General features: G+C 32.4%; 1 protein-coding gene across 3 annotated transcripts; it reads right to left on the minus strand.

The window, feature by feature from the left end:
• Positions 1–185: 185 nt before the first annotated feature.
• LOC143073580 (uncharacterized) lies at positions 186–20,394 on the minus strand. 3 transcript variants are annotated; one of them, XM_076249220.1, is made up of 13 exons: positions 20,208–20,394; positions 15,488–15,566; positions 14,565–14,690; positions 14,116–14,218; positions 13,756–13,876; positions 13,278–13,342; positions 8,651–8,883; positions 8,126–8,194; positions 7,689–7,780; positions 6,497–6,558; positions 4,850–4,913; positions 4,210–4,263; positions 186–2,377 (listed from the first exon to the last, which is right to left on the minus strand). In XM_076249220.1, exons 2-13 carry the CDS (start codon positions 15,534–15,536, stop codon positions 2,231–2,233), a joined length of 1,185 nt encoding a protein of 394 aa, XP_076105335.1. In that variant the 5' UTR covers positions 15,537–15,566; positions 20,208–20,394; the 3' UTR covers positions 186–2,230. The 3 variants fall into 3 exon arrangements, with proteins under 3 accessions (XP_076105335.1, XP_076105336.1, XP_076105337.1); XM_076249221.1 differs by lacking the exon at positions 8,126–8,194; XM_076249222.1 differs by lacking the exon at positions 14,565–14,690 and having other exon boundaries at positions 20,208–20,363.
• Between the last annotated feature and the right edge of the window lie 3,160 nt (positions 20,395–23,554).

Below are 23,554 nucleotides of genomic sequence, written 5' to 3' on the forward strand. Positions count from 1 at the left end.
AAAAAACGATCGTTATTTTTAAGTTATCAATAAAAACATCAAGTATCTTGAGAATGAAAATTTCAGAGAATATTTAGTTGGAATTTGATGCTTCCAAAATAAGAACTTCAACGTGGACAACACCATTTGTAATACAATTTGTTTACGCTGAACATTCTTAAGATGTAGAAATGAGCAAACATGTGTTTAAAAACTAAATTTTAATGCTAGATGTCACAAACTAAATGAAAAAATAAACACTAATCTATTAACTTATAAATAAAGGTAACCACAGACAATGCAGCTATTTTAGTACATGCCTTAGGAACAAAAGTACACCATACGGTCCTTCCCGTCGTTTAACTGTAATTAATCACATAATTTGGCAAGGAACATATTTACCAATTTTTTTTGGTCTAAATCATATTATATAATGTTTATTATTAACAAAGGTGTATTTGTCATTAAAGACATGCGTTTTAACATCTACATCTAAATCCTTTTTGAACACCTATGCACTTGGGTAGGACTGGAAACATATTATAACGCCCTATTCATTCCATCAAAAACTTAACAAATGTAATTTTTAGACCATTCTAAAGTACTGTTTGTTTTGATAATGTTCATGCCTTAACAAATATGATACTACAACAAAATGCATTCCAGTGAGTATTTGTTTGCAAAAATGTATGTCCATGAAGAACGTTGCTTAGACTCTTTGCCTAACATTAATAAATGTGAAGAAAGTTTGTATATGGGTGAAACACAAATAAAAAAAATAAAGCTGATCCGTATGTGTAGCACAAATTTTCTAAAAAAAAATTCTCTATTTTCATACCTCATCTGGGATAAGATATATATATCTTAACTTTTAATATACTTCACAATCATATCAATAATAATAATAACTCACACCATCTAATATGTCAGCAAATATCCTATAGTATTCTTATATACTATATTAACATGTTGTGAAATTTTAGGAATAGTTTTGAACGTTTTTGATAGAAATTTGTTTATCTGATTTTTTAAATGTCCTCCGAAAATTTAGCATTGATTTTAAGGATGTATTCTTCTGACGTTTCAGTCTCGTTGAAATCTCTTTCTGGAATTATTTCCAAAACATGTGATACAAATGGAAAATATCAATGAATTTTAAAAACATTTTAATCAAACCTAACTCTGTGAAAAAGTTGTGTATTTACAATGAATAGTTTTTGAGGAATCTAGTTTTCAAATTTTACGACTAATCAAGTCAGTATTTTTACCCAAAATTTTGAAAAAATGGGTGACGGATACAGAAAATGATTTTGCAAGTATCATGAACATCCCATATCATTTTTGTCTTTTCAAAAAAGTTGAAATAATATGCATTTTGTTCTTAAAACAGAGAAAAATCACAAATTTACAAAATTAACAGCATGATAAATTTTACACAAAAAAGCATCGAAATATGATAAAACTTTCTTATATTAACACGTGACCTACCTATTCTTTTTTTAAGGAAATTTATTCAGATTGGTCCACTTCATCTTCATAGAAAGTATGAAAAAAAGTTTAATTGTGGAACTGTGATTTTTTCACGATGCCCAAAAATAGGCAAAAATCAACGAAAAATGGTAAAATCAACAACATTGGGCATTTTCAAAGGGCCGTAATAAAAAAAGAAGTAATACCATATGATTTTTCTTCCCCAAATGATTTTTTACATTCTTATAAAAAATCAGGTTAAGAAAAAAAGTTTAATGCTAGAAATGTTTGGTTCCTCAGAGGTGTACATCCTTAAGAGAGAGCTTGAATCTCCAAGAACTGATTTTAACTCTCAGAAAGTTATAATTTTCTTGTTATGTCTTGTACAGCGATTTTAAGGCAATTGATCTTCTATATAAAGATATGTGAGTTAATTCTTATATTACTACATTCAATGTTAACATAAAGATATTTACAAACTTACTAACACAAACTGATAACTGCACGTAAATAAATAAAAACAAAATATAACCATACACGTTGAGTTTCCTTTTTGCATACATTCTCAATCACAATATAAAAACTCTTTTGTTCACGATTGTTCTGCTATGATTCCCGAATTTTTTTCTCTCGAGTGAAATGATGTCGCAATTACAGAAAGTCTGTTGTGGTTCAAAATAAAAAAAAATATCGACAAGAGGGACGAAAGATACCAGAGGGACAGTCAAACTCATATTAAAACATGATAAATACAAATACAGAATAAAAATAACTACCAACATTATAAATGATCGTTGTCTTCTGTGGTACTATATGCTCTCGACAAAGTCATAACCCTGTTAGGAATATCTTTTTGTGAATAATGGTCAAGCAATTCCTCTGTTGAACTGAACCACTGTTCTTTGTTGTCAATGCTAAGTCCACGTTGCTAAAAAATGAACACAGACCATAATCATAGTGTTAGCGAATTGGTAACACATTAAGACTCCAAGCGTAACAACTAGTTGTTGGTGGAGAATGGTCATATAGATGGCATCCTTTAATTGAATATGTACATGTTATGTGACCTTAGATCTCAATTTATCATATTACATGTACACTACGAAATAAGGATGCTGCCAATAGATTTATCTTTATGCCGACGGATATAAGAACAATTTTGTTTGGGGAGGGGGTAACTTAAATTTGAAACTTTGATTTCAACATCAGTGAGGACCAGTCGACACTTTGAAATTTTCATTACATCTCCCTCTCTAACCTATACCAAAAGGGGAATCTATCTTTCGAGATTTCCAACCCCCGGTCTAACGTGACTGTTAGTCACATTATATAGCATAACAAAATAAGAATTTTTTTTAAATCACGTTCTTTGCTATTGTTTTACACAACAGAGCACTTCGTCCCTTCACAGCACCTCTTTGAGCAGGAATTTCAATATTAACAAATACGTACATAAAAGGAAAAAGCTGCAAATGTCATTATAAAACGCCCTTATTTATAGTACCAGGAAAAAATATTGAAAAACATGTCTGCATTTTCAAAGATAAAACTCGAGTAATTGCTTTTTATTTGAGTTAAATCGACTAAATAAATGAATTTTAATTCGTTTATCATTCATCCGGTAATGACACATTCGAGAAAGAAGAAACCTGCATTTAAAATTTAAAAACATTTTTGTTTAGAGGCCAGCTGATGCACGCCTCCGGGTGCGGGAGTTTTTCGCTGTATTGAAGACCCATTGGTGGCCTTCGGCTGTTGTCTGGTCTTTCGTCGGGTTGTTTTGTTTCTTTGACACACTCCCCATTTCCATTTTTAATTTTACTTGTTTGTTTGTTGTTCAATTTGAGAGGTAGTATACATTTAGAAATATATGCCAAAATCTATCCATTGAAAGACATAAGTTTTTACGATATATTTCTCTTAGTAATATTTTCTTCGTTCAATGAACTTCCTTCTTAAGAAGTTTGTCTTTCTACAACATGAAATTTGGATTCTTTTAAATGGAGTTAAATATTTTGGATGATCTCGAACGTTATCTTTGACGAATTGCTGAAGTGAAAAGTTTGTGTCAAACAACATAGACGGAAGGCCATGTTTCACTGCAGCAACTCTTACCACCTCATTAAAATTCCACTTATTTCAACGATTATTGAATGAAAATTTCTATCCATAACATTACAGATAACATTTGACTTCAGAAATATTTGTTTTGAGATTTATACGGCATGATTTCTCAATCCGATCCGTTTATAATAAAAACTCACATGGGTTGTAATAACATGTACTCAGTCCAGAGAAAAAATATAATAGATAATGCTTCGAAACAATATTCACATAATAATTAAGCTCTTAACAAAAGGTAAGACGAACACTTGAAAAGCTTTTCATAAAACTTTTTTTAATTCCATTTGGTCCTTTATACCCCAAGAAAGCATTAACCAAGTATAATGAGTGCACACTTAAATGAAAAATATGATACGTTCTTACTTTAAATTGTGAACATATTGTTTATGTGCAAAGATCTCAACCAATGGAAAGTTGATTTTAGAAGAATAGGATGTTCTTCATAATATCCATCGTGTATATGTTTGCAGGCAGCCGTTAAATGTTTAATGTATACTGGTTCCAAAACCTCTGGTCAAGTATAATGGCGAAAATATGTGTCATGTGCGCTGAATTATATAGCCTACGTATAAGGCTGCCAAATACAATATGCAGTCATTATTTTAAAATTATAATCTAATAAAATAATTATGTTACCTTATTGTATATTTTGTATTCCTTTATTCCATCATCTGTTTTTACAGACAGCACCTTCAAAAAGTAGATATAATAAATTAGACTTAAGCTGTTCTTGGTCATTAGATACTTTTTTAAAATACATGCAGCTAAACCATATGAATTGTTATCATTCATATGTGTGTGTCTGTCAGATGAAAAAAAATATATACAGAAAGTTGATAGCAATATGGCCTTCACTTCTAGAGCAGGATTATTACTTTTGTCCAATTTAGATTTGAAAGGTCTCATGTTTTGTTTTTGTTTTCTTTCTGTATACCTGGCAAGTTTGTCTAGGAATTTTGTATCATATATATATATGTTCCTTTCCACTATGTTTTCAGTATAAAGCACTTGTTACATTTATCAAAACAGAACTTTTTTCTAGGTTTCATATAATGAAGTTGAATCATAAAACTTAATTGTTCAATTAGTTATCCTTGGAATTAGTTAGCTCAAGGTTAGGGCTAATAATATCTTATTCATTTCAACCGTATATATTAAATTTAAAACAATACTTATTATACAATAATTCATCATAGATACAAGAGTTATTGTTTGTACGTCAGACGCACGATTCGTCTACAAAAAGGCCCGAATGGAAAATAAGTGTTGATATTACCTCTTGATTGTCTTGTCGTGATTTCCGAACAAGAAAAGTTCCAACTGACATTTCATCCAATATTCTACAAAAATAAATACCTGATATTGATATGATACGGGCTATGTTCTACTCATATATATTTTATGATGGTATGATACTAAATCCCTAACGGGAAAGATTGTGCTTGATATTCATATAATGAAGACATAATCGGTCTGGAGCTGGCATGTCAGTCACTGCTAGTTGTCCATAGTTCATTGATGTTGGTCATAATCATTTTGCTTATTATCTTTTATTTCATATTCTGACATTGAAATCGGACTCCTTTTAAACTGTGCGTATTGATGTGTGTTTGTTTATTCTACATTCGCTAGAGGTATAGGAAAAGGTTTTGATCTCACAAAACATGCGCAACCCCTCCACATTTTTGCGCCTGTCCAAGGTCGTGGTGATACATCCAAAATTTGTATTTAAACGGTGAAACTAATTTGGATATTGAGTTCTAATTGTTGCACTGTTTGTAAGCAAACTTGATAGAAAAATAGAATAAAACAAACAAATGTAATAGCAAAAAATATTTTCCTACTGTTTCACCTTATGATATGGTTATGCTATGTTTGAGGGAAATTAGTGATACATCAGTTTATTAAAAAAAATTTAAACTTGTTGCCTTTTGTTAGCTATTATTCGTGTGTTTCTTTGTCAATTGTGTTCTATTTATTTATATTGTAGTCCTGTAATGCTGTGTTGTCATTTTAATGTTATATTTCACATGGCCATAAAAGAGGGAGGTTTGGCATGCCACAAAACCAGGTTCAACCCACAATTTTTTCCTTTAAAAATGTCCCGTACCAAGTCAGGAATATGGCCATTGTTATATTATAGTTCGTTTCTGTGTGTATTACATTTTAACGTTGTGTTTCCGTTATGTCGTTTGTTTTCTCTTATTTTTGAGTGTGAATTCACATTACTATAAGACGTGTCACGGTACTTATCTATCCCAAATTCATGTTTTTGGTTTTGATGTTATATTTGTTATTCTCTAAGGATTTTGTCTAATGCTTAGTCCGTTTCTGTGTGTGTGTTACATTTTAATGTTGTGTCGTTGTTCTCTTATATTTAATACGTTTCCCTCAGTTTTAGTTTGTTACCCCTATTTTGTTATTTGTCAATGGATTTATGAGTTTTGAACAGCGGTATACTACTGTTGCCTTTATTCATGCATGTACATATTGAAAAATAAGTTTTAACGCTAAATATATTTTGGTCACTTAGCTGTACACCTACCAAAGTCTAAGTGTGCAAACCGTGAAACATGGACTCAATATCCGTGAAGACCTCCTGATGTCATTCAAGTTTTCACAACGGTTTGTATAGGTCCATTGCCAGTTTCCTGTGTCCTGATTTATGGACTATCGTCTGTCTTTTTTTTCCTTCTATTTTTTCATTATGATTTTATCCGTTTTTCTTTTTGTTTTTTTCACATTGTTTTCTCATAAAGTGATTTGAGATTAATATGAACAATCTCAAAAACTGTATACTTTTCGTAACTATTTCAGAAACTGATATTAAATTAATTTGTTATGTCAACAATCTTATTATTACCAAGTAAATATAAACGTTGATTGAGTAATTTTGATCGTTAAGCCTGTTATGAATACATACCCTTCAACTTGAGTTCTGTCACTGCTATTAAATTCAAACTCAGATCTAGAATATCTTAATTTCTACAAACAAATATAATATATAACATAGTGTAGTTTAGTTTTTCGATTAATAAGATATAAGAAGATGTGGTATGATTGCAAATTAGACAACTTTCCCTATAAGTCACAATTTGAAAAAGTAAACCATTATAGGTCAAATATATAAAAGAAGATGTAGTATAATTGCCAAATGCGGCAACTCTCCATAGGAGACCAAAAGACACAGAAATAAACAACTATAAGTCACCGTAAGACCTTCAACAATGCACAAGGCCCATACCGCATAGTCAGCTATAAAAGGCACCAAAATGACAAATGTAAAACAATTCACACGAGAAAATTAACGGCATAATTTATATACAAAAAATGAGCAAAAACAAATATGTAATACATTGAACAAACAAACGACAACCACTGAATTACAGGCTCCTGACTTGGGACATGTACGAACATACAGAATGTAGCAGGTTTAAACATGTTTGCGGGATCCCAACCCTCCCCAAACCTGGGACAGTTGGGTAACATTTCAATCAACTATAAAAATCAGTTCAAGAACGGTCTTCAAAATGGAGCCTTGGCTCATACAAAACAGCAAGCAATAAAGGACCCCAAAAATTACTAGTGTAAAACCATTCAAACAGGAAAACGGTTTAATCTATATAAAAAAACACTATAAATAAACTCATCATAGATACCAGGACTAAATTGTGTATATACGCCAGACGCGCGTTTCGTCTACAAAAGAATCATCAGTGACGCTCGAATCCAAAAAAGTTTAAAAGGGCCAAATAAAGTACGAAGTTGAAGAGCATTAAGGACCAAAATTCCTAAAAGTTTTGCCAAATACAGCTAAGGTAATCTATGCCTGAGGTAGAAAAGCCTTAGTATTTAAAAAATTCAAAATTTTGTAAACAGTTAATTTATAAATATAACCATATCAATGATAATTCATGTCAGCACAAAAGTGCTGACTACTGGGTTGGTGATAAACCACACCAACAAACGACAACCACTGAACATCAGGTTCCGGACTGAAGACAAGTGTTAACAAACGCAATTATCGTTGCTACTTGAAAAAAGTGCGGAAATGTTCAGCACTTGATAAGTTATAAGTCATCTTTAATGTAATGCATTGATTGCTAATAGGTTACCTTAATATTTAACTGTGATTTCTGTGGCACCTTTGGTTTGATTGGTTCAACAAGACGAGGTGTTCTTTCTTTTGGTACATTGGGTGGAACAGCTGCAAACATTATTACATGATTCATTAATGAATACTATAAAGGTATAAATTTCTTTTTCTCAACTTGAAATACTATATATAAAATAAAAGTTAAATACATACGTTCGTTTGGCTGATGTCCATTTTACACACAAAAGTCAAAATGTTAGAATTTAGATGATTTCTTTCAAATGACACAGACATTACAAACTTAATACATCAGAGTATATGGGTTTTAAAAGCGTAATTGAGTTTATAATGGTATGAGGAAAAAGGCATTCCTGTTATACATTAAAAAGTTCATAAGAATGAGACCGTAAATTGGCACTTATTGTCCCTTATCGTGTTCATTATTGTCACACAAACCTGGCAGAGCTCGATTAACTAAAGCATCCTCTGGTATCGTATCATAGTCACTTAAGTCGCCTTCGTCGTCTAAAAACAAAAATATTTAAAATGTTTGCATACAATAATTTCTCCGCATAAATAAATTCCTTAATATAAATTGTTTGACTTATGTTGTTTAGACTCTTAGACGAGAACTTTGTTGTCAATCAATAAGTTAGAAATCAGGTATTTGCTCTGACGGAATGACAAATCAAAGATTGTTCTTTTTGGCTTAGAGATATGTTGTGCAGATGCATGTTTTAGTCCCCAGGCATTTAAACTCTGGCTGTCGGAGGATATTTGTGCTATTTAACAATTTGATCCTCTTTCTATCATTTAAACGAATTAAAATCTTTAAAAAAAATCTTTCAGAACATCAATATTAAACGTATCTGCCGTAGTTACACGAATGTCGTTATCAAAAATTATATTAGGCAATGGAGAGTAATATAGAGTCCCAATAGCAATTTGAGTTATTCTCATTGACAATATTAAGTGTGTTACCGTCTTCTGGAGGCGATGGAGGGGGACGCCTGCCTGCTGTAGCTGTGTTTTCTTTTTTGTCTTTTTCATTTGGTTTATTGTCCTTTTCATTTGGTTTATTTTCCTTTTCCTTTTTCTTTTTTTCATTATTTTTCGACTTTTTAACCAGCTTTTTGTCTGGTTCCCGGTACGTGTGTGCTGGCTGTAACTGTACGGGTGTCTCTAAAGAAACATATTCGTCTTGATCAAAATCACTAGAAATAAAGAAATGTTTTGTCTTTATTCAAATTGGTCCATATCTTGACTTACATCTAGAAATTGACCAATGAGGGTCGGTTGAAAACAAAACAAAAGAGATGATTTCAGCTTTCCAATTGTGAACTTTCCATTTCTAAGTAGCAACATTCCAGCAGCACCTGCATACGGGGTATATATCTCTCATTTCCTATCATGATTTTCTTGATCGAGGGTTGCTGTTCACAAGTAAGCTATTAAACCAAGAGTTCCAAATGGTGAAAGTGAAATCATCCCTTGGTAAATTTTACGGACGCCATTACGAGTTGGTTGACCGTTATGGAATAACCGTTTCACAAATGATATCGGATATGCTCCTTACGTCGTAACTACAATCCCCTTTCATGAATCTGGCCTACCGAATTAGACTATTTGCAGGATTTGTTATCACATAAGCAACACGACGGGTGCCACATGTGGAGCAGGATCTGCTTACCCTTCCGGAGCACCTGAGATCACCCCTAGTTTTTTGGTGGAGTTCGTGTTGTTTATTCTTTAATTTTTTTATGTTGTGTCATGTGTGCTGTTGTTTGTTTGTCTTTTTCATTTTTAGCCATGGCGTTGTCAGTTTGTTTTAGATTTATGAGTTTGACTGTCCCTTTGGTATCTTTCGTCCCTCTTTTAAGGTCCATAGGGGTTCTTTAATATGTCAAATCTTACCAAGTATTTAGAGTTTTGATTCTTGGCCCGATTTTGAAATTGGTACACATTAAGGTTAACAGGGTCAAAACTTAATCTTTGTTTGGTTTTAACAAAAAAAGTAATCTTGTGATTCTTTGATGTGCTGACTCTGAACATGGTTTTTCTAGTTTGAATGGTTTTACACTAGTATTTTGGGGGGCCCTCAAGGCTCCGTGTAGAAGACCGTACTTTGCCTAATTATGTTGTTTTTCTTTCACAAATTGTGACTTGAATTGAGAATTGACTCATTTCCACTCATACCACATCTTCTTATATCTATGTATCAAGATAGACGCTTTTGAGCCCAGTTTTAAAGTTGGTCCACATCGGAAAAAAACGAATGTATGTTTGATTTCAACAAACATTGAAAATACGCGGTTCTTAGATATGCTGAATCTAACCGTGTAGTTAGATTTTGGATATTGTGTCACGTTATCAGATTGGTACCACATTTAGGTTCTAAATTACACTTTGTTTGATTTCATCAAAATTCAATTCTTGAGGTTCTTTGGTATGCAGTCCTAAGTATGAAATCGTTCAAATTATAATTGCATATTGTTATTCTAAACTGTTTCCAAAAACTGATGGCTCTGAAGATCATAAAAAAGATTTTATTAAAATAAAGTATGTCAATAAAGGTTTTGTTTTTGTTAATATTGCCGGTATTTTTAACGACTATTCTGTTAAAGACCAAATTCCTTGATATTTTGATAATACTGAACTCCCTCTAATTTGTTATATTTACAAGAAATCTACCCGGAATTTGTGTGTATAATTATAGCAAATTGTGTAACGATGTCAATATCATTGAAAATACACCTATTTCATGTTAATGCAGTAATTCCGAATACACGTATGGCCCTATTTCCAATGTCATAACAGGAGACCTTAACATCGTTCGCGACCGAGAGTTAAGAGCATTACTCAGTAAAGGACCTAAATATCGTCCCCCGTCAATTGTTAATTGGAATGAGTGTCCTAATATCATCCACAACTCACTCCGTAACTACTGTTTGAAATGGGTAAAACGGGAAAAAGCTGACAAAATAACTTTGGACTCTTTTTTTAATTCTGTTATGAAGATAGTTGATATTCGAATACAACATTTAAAGAACATTTTACTCTTAACAACAACCATAAAAATCCTATTTCGCGTATCAAACATAAATTAAAAGAACTAGCCAAGGAATTTGTTTTTGTCCCGGCTGATAAAGCTGCTAATAATATCATTATTGTTTGTCGTAAATTTTATATTGAGGTTCTACCAAAGGAAATCACGAATTCACCAACATTCCAACTAACTTCATTTTCAGAAAACGACATCTGTAACAAACACAAACTTTTAGCTACTTCTTTACAAGCAGAAACAAATACAATGAAAGTCCCAACTATGTACTGGCTTCCGAAGCTACACACAAAACCTTACAAATATAGATTTATTTCATCTTCAAGCCATTGTTCCACTACTAAATTGTCTATTCTACTTACTAGTACACTTGGTACAATAAAAAAAAACCTGATAATAAATTGTTCAAATAAGGCCTTTGAAAATAATGGAATTAATAACTTTTGGAGTGTCAAAAACTCGTTGGAAGTACTTGATAAATTGCATGCATATATTGGTGATTTTGAATCCGTTCAAAGTTTTGATTTTTCTACCCTATATACCACTTTGCCTCATATTCTTATGAAGAAAAAATTCACATCCCTAATCAAATGGACATTTAAAAAGACAGAATGCGAGTACATATGTTCAAACGTTTTTAGGTCATTTTTTAGTAGCAATAAACAAAAGAACTATGTCAATTGGACATGCTTTGATACTATATATGCGCTTGAATTTTTACTTGATAACATCTTTGTTCGCTTTGGAGATTCCGTATATCATCAAGTTATTGGAATTCCAATGGGGACTAACTGTGCACCACTTATTGCAGACCTTTTTTTGTATTGTTATAAGTTACAATTTAAGACTAAAATTAGCAAAGACCCATCGAAACAATATTTGATACAAAAATTTAACAATACTTTTAGATATGTGGATGATATATTGACTCTCAATAATGACGACTTCAGTATGTATACTAAAGAAATTTATCCTGTTGAACTTACTTTAAATAAAGCTAATACTAACAATGACCACTGCCCTTTCCTCGATCTTAATATCTATATCATTAACGGGAAGCTTAATACAAAAATTTATGATAAAAGAGATTATTTTTCATTTCATATCGTTAATTATCCATTTCTAGATGGTGACGTTCTCTTGTCACCATCTTATGGTGTTTATATATCTCAACTTGTACGATTCGCTCGTGTTTGTAACAACGTATAAGATTTTAGCGAGAGAAATTTATGTATTACTGAAAAATTATTACACCAGAATTTTTGATATCCCAAACTAGTCAAACATTTACTAAATTTTATCATCGGTATAAGGAAATAATTTGTAAATATAATTCAACATGCAGACATCTTATACGTTCAGGTATTTCACATCCAATCTTGTATGGTAATATTCTTGACAAAGCACAAACATGTCAGTATTCACCTCAAAAGCTTACAAAACCTTTAAACAGACTTATAAAGAAGGGGTATAGTTACGATACTGTTGTCAGGTCATTAAAGATTGCATTTTTTGGCTTTAATATTGATTTACTTATAGGGTCTTTGCATCGGAACTAAACTCATTTATTTGAAAAACAGTTGTTGGCATGACACGGGTTATGTTCTTCTCATATATCTTATGATAGTATGATACTAAACCTCTAACGGGAGGGATTGTACCTGATATTCATATGATGAAAACACAATCTTTCGATCAGTTTATTTGAGGTCTGGAGCTGGCATGTCAGTTAACTGCTAGTAGTCTGTTGTTATTTATGTATAATTGTCATATTATCTATTTTCTTTTGTTACATCTTCTGACATCAGACTCGGACTTCTCTTGAACTGAATTTTAATGTGCGTATTGTTATGCGTTTACTTTTCTACATTGGCTAGAGGTATAGGGGAGGGTTGAGATCTCATAAACATGTTGAATGAACCCCGCCGCAATTTTGCGCCTGTCCCAAGTCAGGAGCCTCTGACCATTGTTAGTCTTGTATGATTTTTAATTTAAGTTTCTTGTGTATAATTCGGAGTTTAGTATGAAGTCCATTATCACTGTACTAGTATACATATTTTTTAAGGGGCCAGCTGAAGGACACCTACAGGCGCGGGAGTTTCTTGCTACATTGAAAACCCATTGGTGGCCTTCGGCTGTTGTCTGCTCTATGGTCGGGTTGTTGTCGCTTTGACACATTCCCCATTTCCTCTCTCAATTTTATGAATCTAACCATGTACTAGTATTTAGATTTTGGATATTGGACTGTCCAGCATTCAGAAACCTATGTTGTGTCGAATATTTTATTACAATCCAGATTCATAACTGTATCAAGTTTGAATGTAAAGTCCATACTTGTCACAACTGTTCATGAGCAATATATTTTCTATTATATTCTTTCACATTTTTCATTTTTTATGGCTAACAATATTGATTGTTTTTTTTTTGTTATGAAGTACCTAACAGAGCCGTATATAAAACCATGGTTAATTTTGTATAAAGTTAATTTACCATTGAGAGAATTGCCATTTTTAATTTACCTTTTAGATAATTGTCAGGTTAAATTACCTTTGTAAATGAGAAGAGCCGTGTACTGCTTCGTCCATTTCCTTTCTTATCTTTTGGAACCAAATCTTCAAAAGATCATTTTATGATGTATATTCATTGTTTGAAGCTGGACATAATATGACTTATTAACACTTCCTTCAAAACAAGCTGTTCAAGTCAAGAGCAGCAATACCTTTAAGTATATGAGTATGGATTATTTGTAATTTGATTTTACTATTTTTAAGTGTAACTGAGTGTGTAATTTTCTGGGCTTTTATTTTGTATTAGGGCGGATCTGTAGAGTTAAGCTCGTCACAAACATGTGATAGTGGTGTAACAGCAAGAACAAACTGTAAATATCAGTTTGAAAAGAATTCACTCATCAGATCGACACACACTCACAAACGCATGCCCTGTAAACCACATTTATATTATTAGTTCTATTTAAAATACAAAAATTTCAAATGTTTCAAGAGTTTAAGAATGACCATTAGCATACCTTTCTTTCTTCATCAGTTGAGGAGCAAAATGTTAAGAACTTCTGAGGTGAGCTCTCGTTTAATGGTACGAGTTGAAACTTCATCCTTGTTCTTCTGTCGTTATCTTGAAACCTTTGGATTCTTTTAATCAAATATATGAAAACCATTTAAAAATTTGTATTTATTTATGTTGCAATTTCCCTCCTTTATTTCATTAATTGGTTCCATCTTATTCTACCAATTTAATATGTGTATCATTATATGTAGGTTGAATTATCCGCAAATTGATATTTGATATAAATGTTTGAAGGGGAGGAAAATATGATACTTCCACTTATTCTTGATTATGAAATTTTAAAATTAAATCTTATAAATAGTACCTTGTAAAGTCTGCTAAAGAAAAGGCTTTAAGAGGTGATGTGGCATATTCGTCTTTGTATAAATACATGCATCCTTCACATAAAACAACAAAACGCTGTCTCCCTGAAAAATAACGGGGATATTTACAGCCTTTCATGATTTTTCTAGTTTCATTTTATAGATGGGTTTTCTAGTTACATATTAAATAGTGATTCAAATTTCCTTAGGTCTGCTCTGTTGTACAACAACAAAACGAATATATCTTTTAATATACTTGTCAAATTTATCTTTCGTCTCTATTTGTAAAGTGTTTATCAATTCCTTATTCGTAAATTCAGGATTTCTTTTAAATGTCACAATTATAATTAAAGCCACAGTGAAAAAGAAAATTAAATGATGAAACAAATTTTAAAAAAATCTTCCAAACTGAAAACCTTAAAAGAGAACCAGTAAAAATTCATCTACTTGCATTTAACTGCTTCTCTGAAAAATGGTTTGAAAATAACAGTTCTGCTGACAAATTTCTCTAAACTTCCTTCATAACGTAGAAATCCACGATGATTGGTAGTGTTGAGGGTTGATATATCTTGTGCACCTATGGGGGGAAAAGGCTGTTGTTAATGAGTGCAAGCGACACTAACAAAAGGCACAGCTTATGATGAATATAGAAGCGTTACCAATACGTCCCTTTAATACACGGATCTTTAAGTAGTGTTGCTTTATATGTTATGATAGCAGAGTTTAAATAACTGGTCATTCTTACAATATTTTATGTAGGCTCTGCTTTTCTTGCAGGGACTAAAAGTGTAATGTAATATGCGTTATAAATCAACTGAGATTGATCTGATGAACAAACATAGACATGCAATGGAAAGGAATACAATAATCGTTTTTTTCCTTATAGTTGATGTGCTTCCCTCGGTTTTAGTTTTAACCCAGATTTGTTTTCTCCCAATAGCTTTATGAATTTTGAACATTTCTATACTACTGTTGCCTTTGTTTATCTATGTTTTCACTGCTTTCGAATTGTTTTCAATCAAATTATTACAATTTTTGTAAATGTTTGCATTGAACTTTCTATGGTAAGAGTGTTCACATAGATATCTATGAAATCATAAATATGAAGAAATTCCTATATTTACCATGTTATATAGAACAATGATTGAATAACGTATATCAGATTGAAGAACATTTTATATCTGCTATAAAACGAGGTTCGGTCACTATAATTTCTAACCTATATTTAAACGATGTCCTTCACTCTAATTTTATACCTATTAGTAAAACGTAAAACGACGTTCGGTATTAAACGTGTTCTTTTCAATTTTTATACCTATAGTAAAACAGGGTTCTGTCACTCTAACTTCTTACATATAGTAAACAATTGCATACCTATAGTAAAACGAGGCTCTGTCACTCTATCTTCTTCCTCCTCTTCCATCTTCCATCGTTTATTCTTGCTCAATTACATCTGTAATGTAAAAAAGGCTCACACTTGAGGAGCTAAACATTTCTACTATAAAACTTGTTTACTTAACCTGATTTTTAGGTTTATATGACTGTAAGAAATTAACTGATGAAAAAGAAATAGTATGATGGTAAACTTAGTTGTATGCTACGGTTATTTGATAGTACCCCATTTTAAATAATTTTCATTTTTATCAATTTTTAACCTTTTTGGAACCTTTTTCAACTTCTTTGCTATAGAGCATTGAAAAATTACATATCTAAGAATTTTGAAAAGAAAAATTGATATTAAATGTACATATTTTTGGTAAAATCACTTCTCTTTACCGTCAGCCAATTCTCAAGATTTTGCAGATTACACCAGATTGGTTATAAAATTATGAGTTTTATTACTAAAAAGTACTCATTGTAAGTACACAATTTTTCACAGCTTTTAGCTTGATAATAATACTTTTTAATTTCATTAATATTTTCCCCTTTTATCACATATTTTTGAAATCATTCTAGAATGAGATTTCTTCGAGACTAAAACATCAGAAGAATAAATCCTTCCTTCACCATTTCTTTGATATCTTTTCAACATATGCCAATTGCAAAGGAGGTTACTCGAGGTATTACTGACCACATATATTTGGAAAAAAGTACCTTGATGATAAGAAATTAAAAGACATCTTTCAGAACTTATACTGATATTTTTATGATAGATTCTATTGGGGGAAACAATTCTCATAAACATTTGACCCATATCCCAGTGTTTCTCTCTTCAACCAAAAGTTTGGAAACTCAAATCATATAACTTTGAATGCATATAAACCAAAAGCCTAGATAAAACATCCAAGCTCTTTAAACCTTTAAATAAGAGCATTTCACAATTATTTTTAGTTTTTAGAAAGAAAAAAAGTTCATTTTTTTAGGCTCACTCCGCTCGGCGAGTAATTTAATAATACACCCCTTCTTTCAAATTTCCTGGAAACGCCCCTGCTCGGTAGTTATACATCACACCATTGTGCTATACTGCTATGGTCATTTTTGTATTCGTGTCTTTTCAATTCTGCTTATACACATTGCCTTTAAAGTGTGTACATGCCATTTGTTATTTATTTTTGTTGAGATAGTACTTTGTTTTATAATGATTAAGATTATAACACCATATTGGCTGATCTTGTTTTGCTCACACATTGTAGTAAATATAATTGTCATAGAAAAAAGTTAAGTCACAAAACTACCGAACTCTGAGGAATATTCAAATCGGGTAAATCCTTTTCCCAAATGGCAAAACCAAAAGTTAAATTACATCAAACGAATGAAAAACAACTGAGCTCATTCCTAACTTAGTACATGCATTTCCTCATGGATTAATAAAATTGAGAATGGAAATGGGGAATGTGTCAAAGAGACAACAACCCGACCAAAGAGCGGAAAACAGCCGATGGCCACCAATTGGTCTTCAATACAGCGAGAAACTCCCGCAACCGGAGGCGTGCTTCAGCTGGCCCCTTGACATAAATGTGACTAGTTTAGTGATAATAGACGATATACTCAACTCCGAAATATATAAAAGAAACTAGAATTAAAAAATCATACAAGAATACAGGTCAGAGGCTCCTGACTTGAGACAGGCGCAAAATTCAGCGAGGAAAAACAGTTTTAAAAGTCTTAACCCTCCCTCTATATCTCTAGCCAATGTAGAAAAAACAAACAAACAGCAATAACACACACACATATATAAACCTGGTTTTATATCTAATTAAATTAAAACCTCTCAATTGTATAAAAAGAGGGACGAAAGATATCAGAAGGACAGCAAACTCATAAATCGAAAATAAACTGACAACGCTATGGCTAAAAAGGACAAACAGACTAACAATAGTAAACACGACACAACATAGAAAACTAAAGAATAAACAACACGAACCCCACCCAAAACTAGGGGTGATCTCAGGTGCTCTGGAAGGGTAAGCAGATCCTGCTCCACATGTGACACTTGTCGTGTTGCTTATGTGATAACAAATCCGGCAAATAGTCTAATTCGGTAGGTCACATTTATGAAAGGGAAGGGGATTGTAGTTACGACGTAAGGAACATATCAGATATAATTTGTGAAACGGTTATTCTATAACGGTCAACCAACTCGTGATGGCGTCCGTAAAATTTACGAAGAGATGATTTCAACTTCACCATTTGGAACTCTTGATTTAATAGCTTCCTTGTGAGCAACAACCCTCTATCAAGAAAATCATGATAGGAAATGCAAGCACGGGAATGTCGTATCAATTGGGAGATATATACACGTATGCAGATGCTGCTGGAATGTTGCTACTTAGAAATGGAAAGTTCACAATTGGAAAGCTTAAATCATCTCTTTTGTCGTAAAGTTTTGTTTTCAATAGACCCTCATTGTCAATTTCTAGATGTAAGTCAATATATGAGGCCGACTTAACTGTATCTGTTGTATCCTTTATCTCTAGTTCAATGAGATAGATGCGTTCGACATAGTCACCAAAATTTGAATTATTTAGTGAAAGAACATCATCTGTATAGCGGAAAGAAGAGTATAAGGATATTGCTACTTCTTATCTTTCTTCCTAAGAAGTCCTGTATGAAGTCAGCCTCATAATAATAAAGAAACAAGTCGACAAGAAGAGGGGCACAATTCGTTCCCATTGGAATGCCGATAGTCTGTTGAAAAACACGTCCTCCGAACGTAACAAATATGTTGTCAATCAAGAAATCAAGCATCTTGATAATGTCACTTTCAGAGAATTTTTTGTTTGAATCAGAGTGATTCTTTACAAAGTAGGATTTATCCCTTCCTAAGACAAGATACTTGTATTTTCGTTGGCGATTCTTTTTTTATGATTAAAAGTAATACCAACTCTTTCGATTTGTCTTTTAGTTTGGAATGTGAAATACTTGTATAAAGTGTAGAAAAGTCAAATGTTTTAATACTATTACAAGATGAAAGAGAGTTAGATTGTATGTACTCTAAAAGATCTTTGGAATTTTTAAGTATCCACATCTGATTCACGCCACCTCTAGAATAGGCAGTTTCACAATAACTTTAAAGGCCGTCTTTGATTGCTGATAAAATAGATGTTAATAATTTAGAAAGAGGTTTCGTGGAGCACTTGGAAGACCCAGCAATATATCGTTGTTTATAAGGACACTTATGCAGTTTAGGTATCCAATACAGTGATGGAAGATCCAGTTCATCATCTTTGGTTGAATTCCAAAGGAACATAGAACAGACCTATAATTTTCCAGGATTTCCTCTTTGGTAAGTGTCGTGAGGGTATATGTTGGGTTTCTAAGTGAATTGTCAATACCTAATTCGTTTATCAAGCAAATATACAGTCGCATATAAATTCCATTATAAATTGACAACGATGTGTAAACAAAACAAACATACATTCTAGGTAAAAATGTCAAAAATAGGGGTACAGCAGTTAATATTGTGTTATAATCTTAATCACAATAAAAACAAAAAAATGTGTTAACAAAGAAAAACAAATGGCATATAGACAAAGCAGATAGGCAAAAATGAAAGACAATAATACCAATAATGATCAAAGCACAACAACACATTGGAGGAATGTATGAGTGCCCAGCCACACCAAATGATATTACTAAAAATAAACTAAACAGTAAAGGTTAATAATTTAAAAAGACAAATAAAAGAACTATAACATGTACTTAAGATGTAAAAATATCAGTACCTAGATTATATACTTCAAGACAATGATGTATTTTTAGTGAAGTTAAAACGGAATATTTACCAATACGGTATTGGTAGCTTCCAATGTTCTTTTTTAGAAAAAGAACAAGACGTCCTGGTTCATCAAATTTCTGATTAGAAACTGGCATTGTTTATTAAGTCTTGGTAGCTAGCTATACATCAGGTTTACTCCATCATTTTCTACATAAGAAAATGCCTGTACACAGTCATTTATTTTCCGTTCGTTTGATGTGTTCGAGTTTTTGATTTTGCCATTAAATAAAAAACTTTCCGGTTCGGTATTTTTGTTACTTTATTTGATACTAAAACCAAAATCTCTCGGGATATGAAAGTATAACCACAGCGTATAGACTAAGTGAAAGTCACAAATCTAAAGTTTACTAATTCCAATGTGCGTGGTACAAACTTTAGATTACACTTTGTTCGGTAGGAGACCAAAGTATAAGGACACAAAAGATGATAGTATGAAAACAAAAAGCGCCTTACTTGTCTGAGAGTAACATACTCAAAGGATAGAAAGAACAAATCAGACGATATGTTTTATGTAATAACAGGTCCCTTTCTGAACGCTCGTGAAGAATTTCTACTGTGTTTCTTGAAATGCCCAATATCTATAAACACATTCATCGTAGTCTTTGTTTACCTATACAAACTTACAAGATACCAAGGTGTAATTGATGTACCGATTCAAATATATGGTTCTCGTCAATGATTATTGATAACTAATATCAATATTGAATCAAGGAAGGTATCAAATGTCGGAGGTGAATGAATCCTAACAAGGAAGCTATCAGATGTCTGGAGCTGACAACTTACAACCGCCGAGATATTGTCCGTGAAATGTTTAGAGAAGTGTTTAGTGATGTATATGAAAGAGTAATGTTAGCAACAGATTGTCATGATACTTACTACAAAACTGACATGATTCGGGTACCGTTGGCGTTGGGTTATTTTTCGGTAGTGTACATTATATTAAATCCACTTCCTGATTTAAACTATTTATATAGGTCTATTCAACAGAACTATTTAAATATATTAAATACGCAAAATGTCAACAAGACAGGTGACATTATTAGATTACGTCACATACCATACCGGGTAAAGGTAGATATACCTTTACTTTAAAACTATCAAATTTCAATTCAAATTTGATCTCAATGATGTGCAACAAGTATAAATGATAAAAAAAATATTGCTGTTCGCTTATGATACAAGGGGTGGGGTCTGATTCACGTTAAACACAAAAAGAAACGTACATGCTACGGTTTAAATCTCGGGATATTAAAGTTCTGGTTTGTAAGAACGGAAATGATCCTCGAGGGAGATATATAGATTACATTTAAACTGTCGTATTTAGAGTAGTAAGAATAATTATATCGTTTTCAGTATCTGCGAAGATTCATTGCAACGAAATTTTTTACAAAAGGTTATAGCTTTATTTGTACAGGTCTGTGTTTTTCTCGTCTAAATTATCTGTATCTTCGAGTAGAGACCTTTATCTTACCAGATTGTTATTCTAGGTTCTTTTATCTTTTGCCATTCCACTCACCGTGATTTGTGAATATAACATGAATTTAAAAAAGTACTTAGGATTTTCTTATCCCAATCATAGATAACCTTAGCCGTATTTGGCACCACATGTTAGAATTAGGGTCACCAAAGATCTTTAACTTTGTACGTGTTAGGCTTTCTTTACTATTTTGATCTGAGCGTCACTGGTGAGTCTTATGTAGACGAAACGCACGTATGGTGTGTTAAATTATAAGCCATGTACCTATTAGCATGTCAAAATGTCCTATTGTAATGTGTATTTGTGTATTTCTTTGACCTGTATGTTCTTGCATTTATTTGTATTGTAGTCCTGTCATGCAATGTTGTCATTTCAATGTTATATTTCACATTTTCATTAAAGCGCGAGGTGTGGCTAGCCAAAAACCAGGTTCAACCCACCACTTTTTTTCTTAAAATGTCCTGTACCAAGAAAATGGTCATTGTTATATTACAGGTCGTTTCTGTGTGTGTTAGTTTTGTGTTTCTGTTTGGTCGTAGTTCTTCTCTTTTATTTGATGTGTTTCCCTCAGTTCTAGTTTGTAACCCGGATTTGTTTTTTTTTTTCTCTCAATCGATTTATGAATTTCGAACAGCAGTGTACTACTGTTGCCTTTATTTATTAAGAGCTCAAACACTAGCTTAACCCCCTTTCCCCTTTTTCCCACTTCCGTAGATGTCTTTGAACCTGTCTCCCATGTCAGGATCGTTGTCATAGGTGGTCTTAACTATACTAATATTTTGTATGGGAATTGGATGGTGATGGTAGAGCTTTGTATATCTTTTTACCTTTTGCCAACTTTTGTTAACGACTCTTTTAGTATAGTGACTGTATAATGACTTTTAGAATTTTAGTCTTTTTTTTTATAATTTTTTTTTATTTGTTATTTGTTTGATATCTTATTAATGTGAATCCCATATATTCTTTTGTTACGATGGTACCTTACACTACAGGGAGATAACTCTGTAAAATCAGCTAAACGTTTTAATCACGTTGTATTGTTAAGGAAATATTAAGCTTCTAAATGATCAAAATCAGTGTCTGTCAAACTGCAATCTATCCAATGAAATTATTCCGAGAAAGTGTGTGGTTCAAGTTTTTTGAAATTTTTATAATTTTGTCAAAGGGCCTAAGTTAATATTTTGTAAAAGTTTTATGACAATTAGAAGATCCAAATTAATTTTAGTCTAGGTGTTTGATTCCACCTCAAGTTTACGAATTTGTGATTGTGGCTGGAGGAAACAAACCCCTCTCCAAGACACGGGAAAACTACGTTGCTTTTTGCTTTTTTCTATTCTAAATTTATGTTTCAACTTCATTTGTGCCAACTTTATTTTTTTCCCATGACATGTAAAAGAGAGAGTTCACTTTGTCATATTCGATGATTGCTTGATTGATTGTCAATCAACAGTTGTAATACAAATATCAACGTTTGGTTAAGGGAACCCATACATTTATTTTGTGCAATTTCAATTTCTGCCTGGCATATCTGTACTGAGAAAAATTCAAACAACTTAGAACATTTTGCAAGAAAAGTGGGATAAGGACCTTAACAGGTTTTTTTGGGGGGAAGACCATTCAAGCTTTTACCAACAGTTTTAAAAAAGGCTTATTCACTTGTATTTTTGTCCATCTGATGAGTTAAGCCTTTTTCAACTGATTTTTATAGTTCGTTCTTATGTTGTACTGTTATACCACTGTCCCAGGTTAGTGGAGGGTTGGGATCCCGCTAACATGTTTAACCCCGCCACATTATTTATGTATGTACCTGTCCCAAGTCAGGAGCCTGTAATTCAGTGGTTGTCGTTTGTTTATGTGTTACATATTTGTTTTTCGTTCACTTTTTTACATAAATAAGTCCGTTAGTTTTCTCGTTTGAATTGTTTTACATTGTCTTATCGGTGCCTTTTATAGCTGACTATCCGGTATGGGCTATGCTCATTGTTGAAGGCCGTACGGTGACCTATAGTTGTTAATGTCTGTGTCATTTTGGTCATTTTGTGGATAGTTGTCTCATTGGCATTCACACCACATCTTCTTTTTTTTTATATTAGATGTCTTCACTACATTTAAGATCTTACTACAGTTTAAGCCTGTTTAGATGTGAAGTTTTAGTTTGAGAACTATTTACACCACTGAGTCAATGCCACTGATGGTGGACGTTTCGTCCCCAAGGGTACCATTAGCACAGTAGTCAGCACTTCGGTGCTTACATGAATATCAGTTATATGGTCATTTTTATAAATTTACTGTTTGCAACAGTATGAATTATTCGAAATACTCAGCATTTTCAGTCATAAATGCTCTTAAACTTTGTACTTGTTTGGCTTTCTAACTATTTTGATCTGAGCGAAACTGACGAGTCTTATGTAGACGAAACGCACGTCTGCCGTATTAAATTATAAGCCTGGTACCTTTGAAAACTATAAGTAGAGTTTTGCATGTATTTCAATATGCCTTTGCTGGATCTAAATAAAGGCAACAGTAGTATACCGGGTTGAACCTGGTTTATTTGCTAGCCAAACCTCCCGTTTTATGACAACGTAAGCATTGTTATATATGCTGTTTATATATTGTAATATATGCTGTTTATATATCTTATCTGCATGCTCTCTGTTTTAATTTTATGTTCTATTACATGTGAACCAAATAAAAAAACAACTTTAGTACATAAAAAGTGATCACAAAAATACTGAACTTCGAGGAA

Source organism: Mytilus galloprovincialis, chromosome 4 (assembly GCF_965363235.1).
Source record: "Mytilus galloprovincialis chromosome 4, xbMytGall1.hap1.1, whole genome shotgun sequence".
NCBI classification, from domain to species: domain Eukaryota; kingdom Metazoa; phylum Mollusca; class Bivalvia; order Mytilida; family Mytilidae; genus Mytilus; species Mytilus galloprovincialis.

What these genes read in the sequence shown, in the direction of transcription:
- LOC143073580 (XM_076249220.1), bottom strand. Translation starts at nt 15,536, where the DNA reads ATGGAAGAGGAGGAAGAAGATAGAGTGACAGAGCCTCGTTTTACTATA. An exon ending in TTTCAGAGAAGCAGTTAAAT is followed by an intron (nt 14,219 to 14,564) that starts GCAAGTAGATGA and finishes GTTATTTTTCAG; the next exon opens with GGAGACAGCGTTTTGTTGTT. An exon ending in AATCACAGTTAAATATTAAG is followed by an intron (nt 6,559 to 7,688) that starts GTAACCTATTAG and finishes ATTTGTTTGTAG; the next exon opens with AAATTAAGATATTCTAGATC.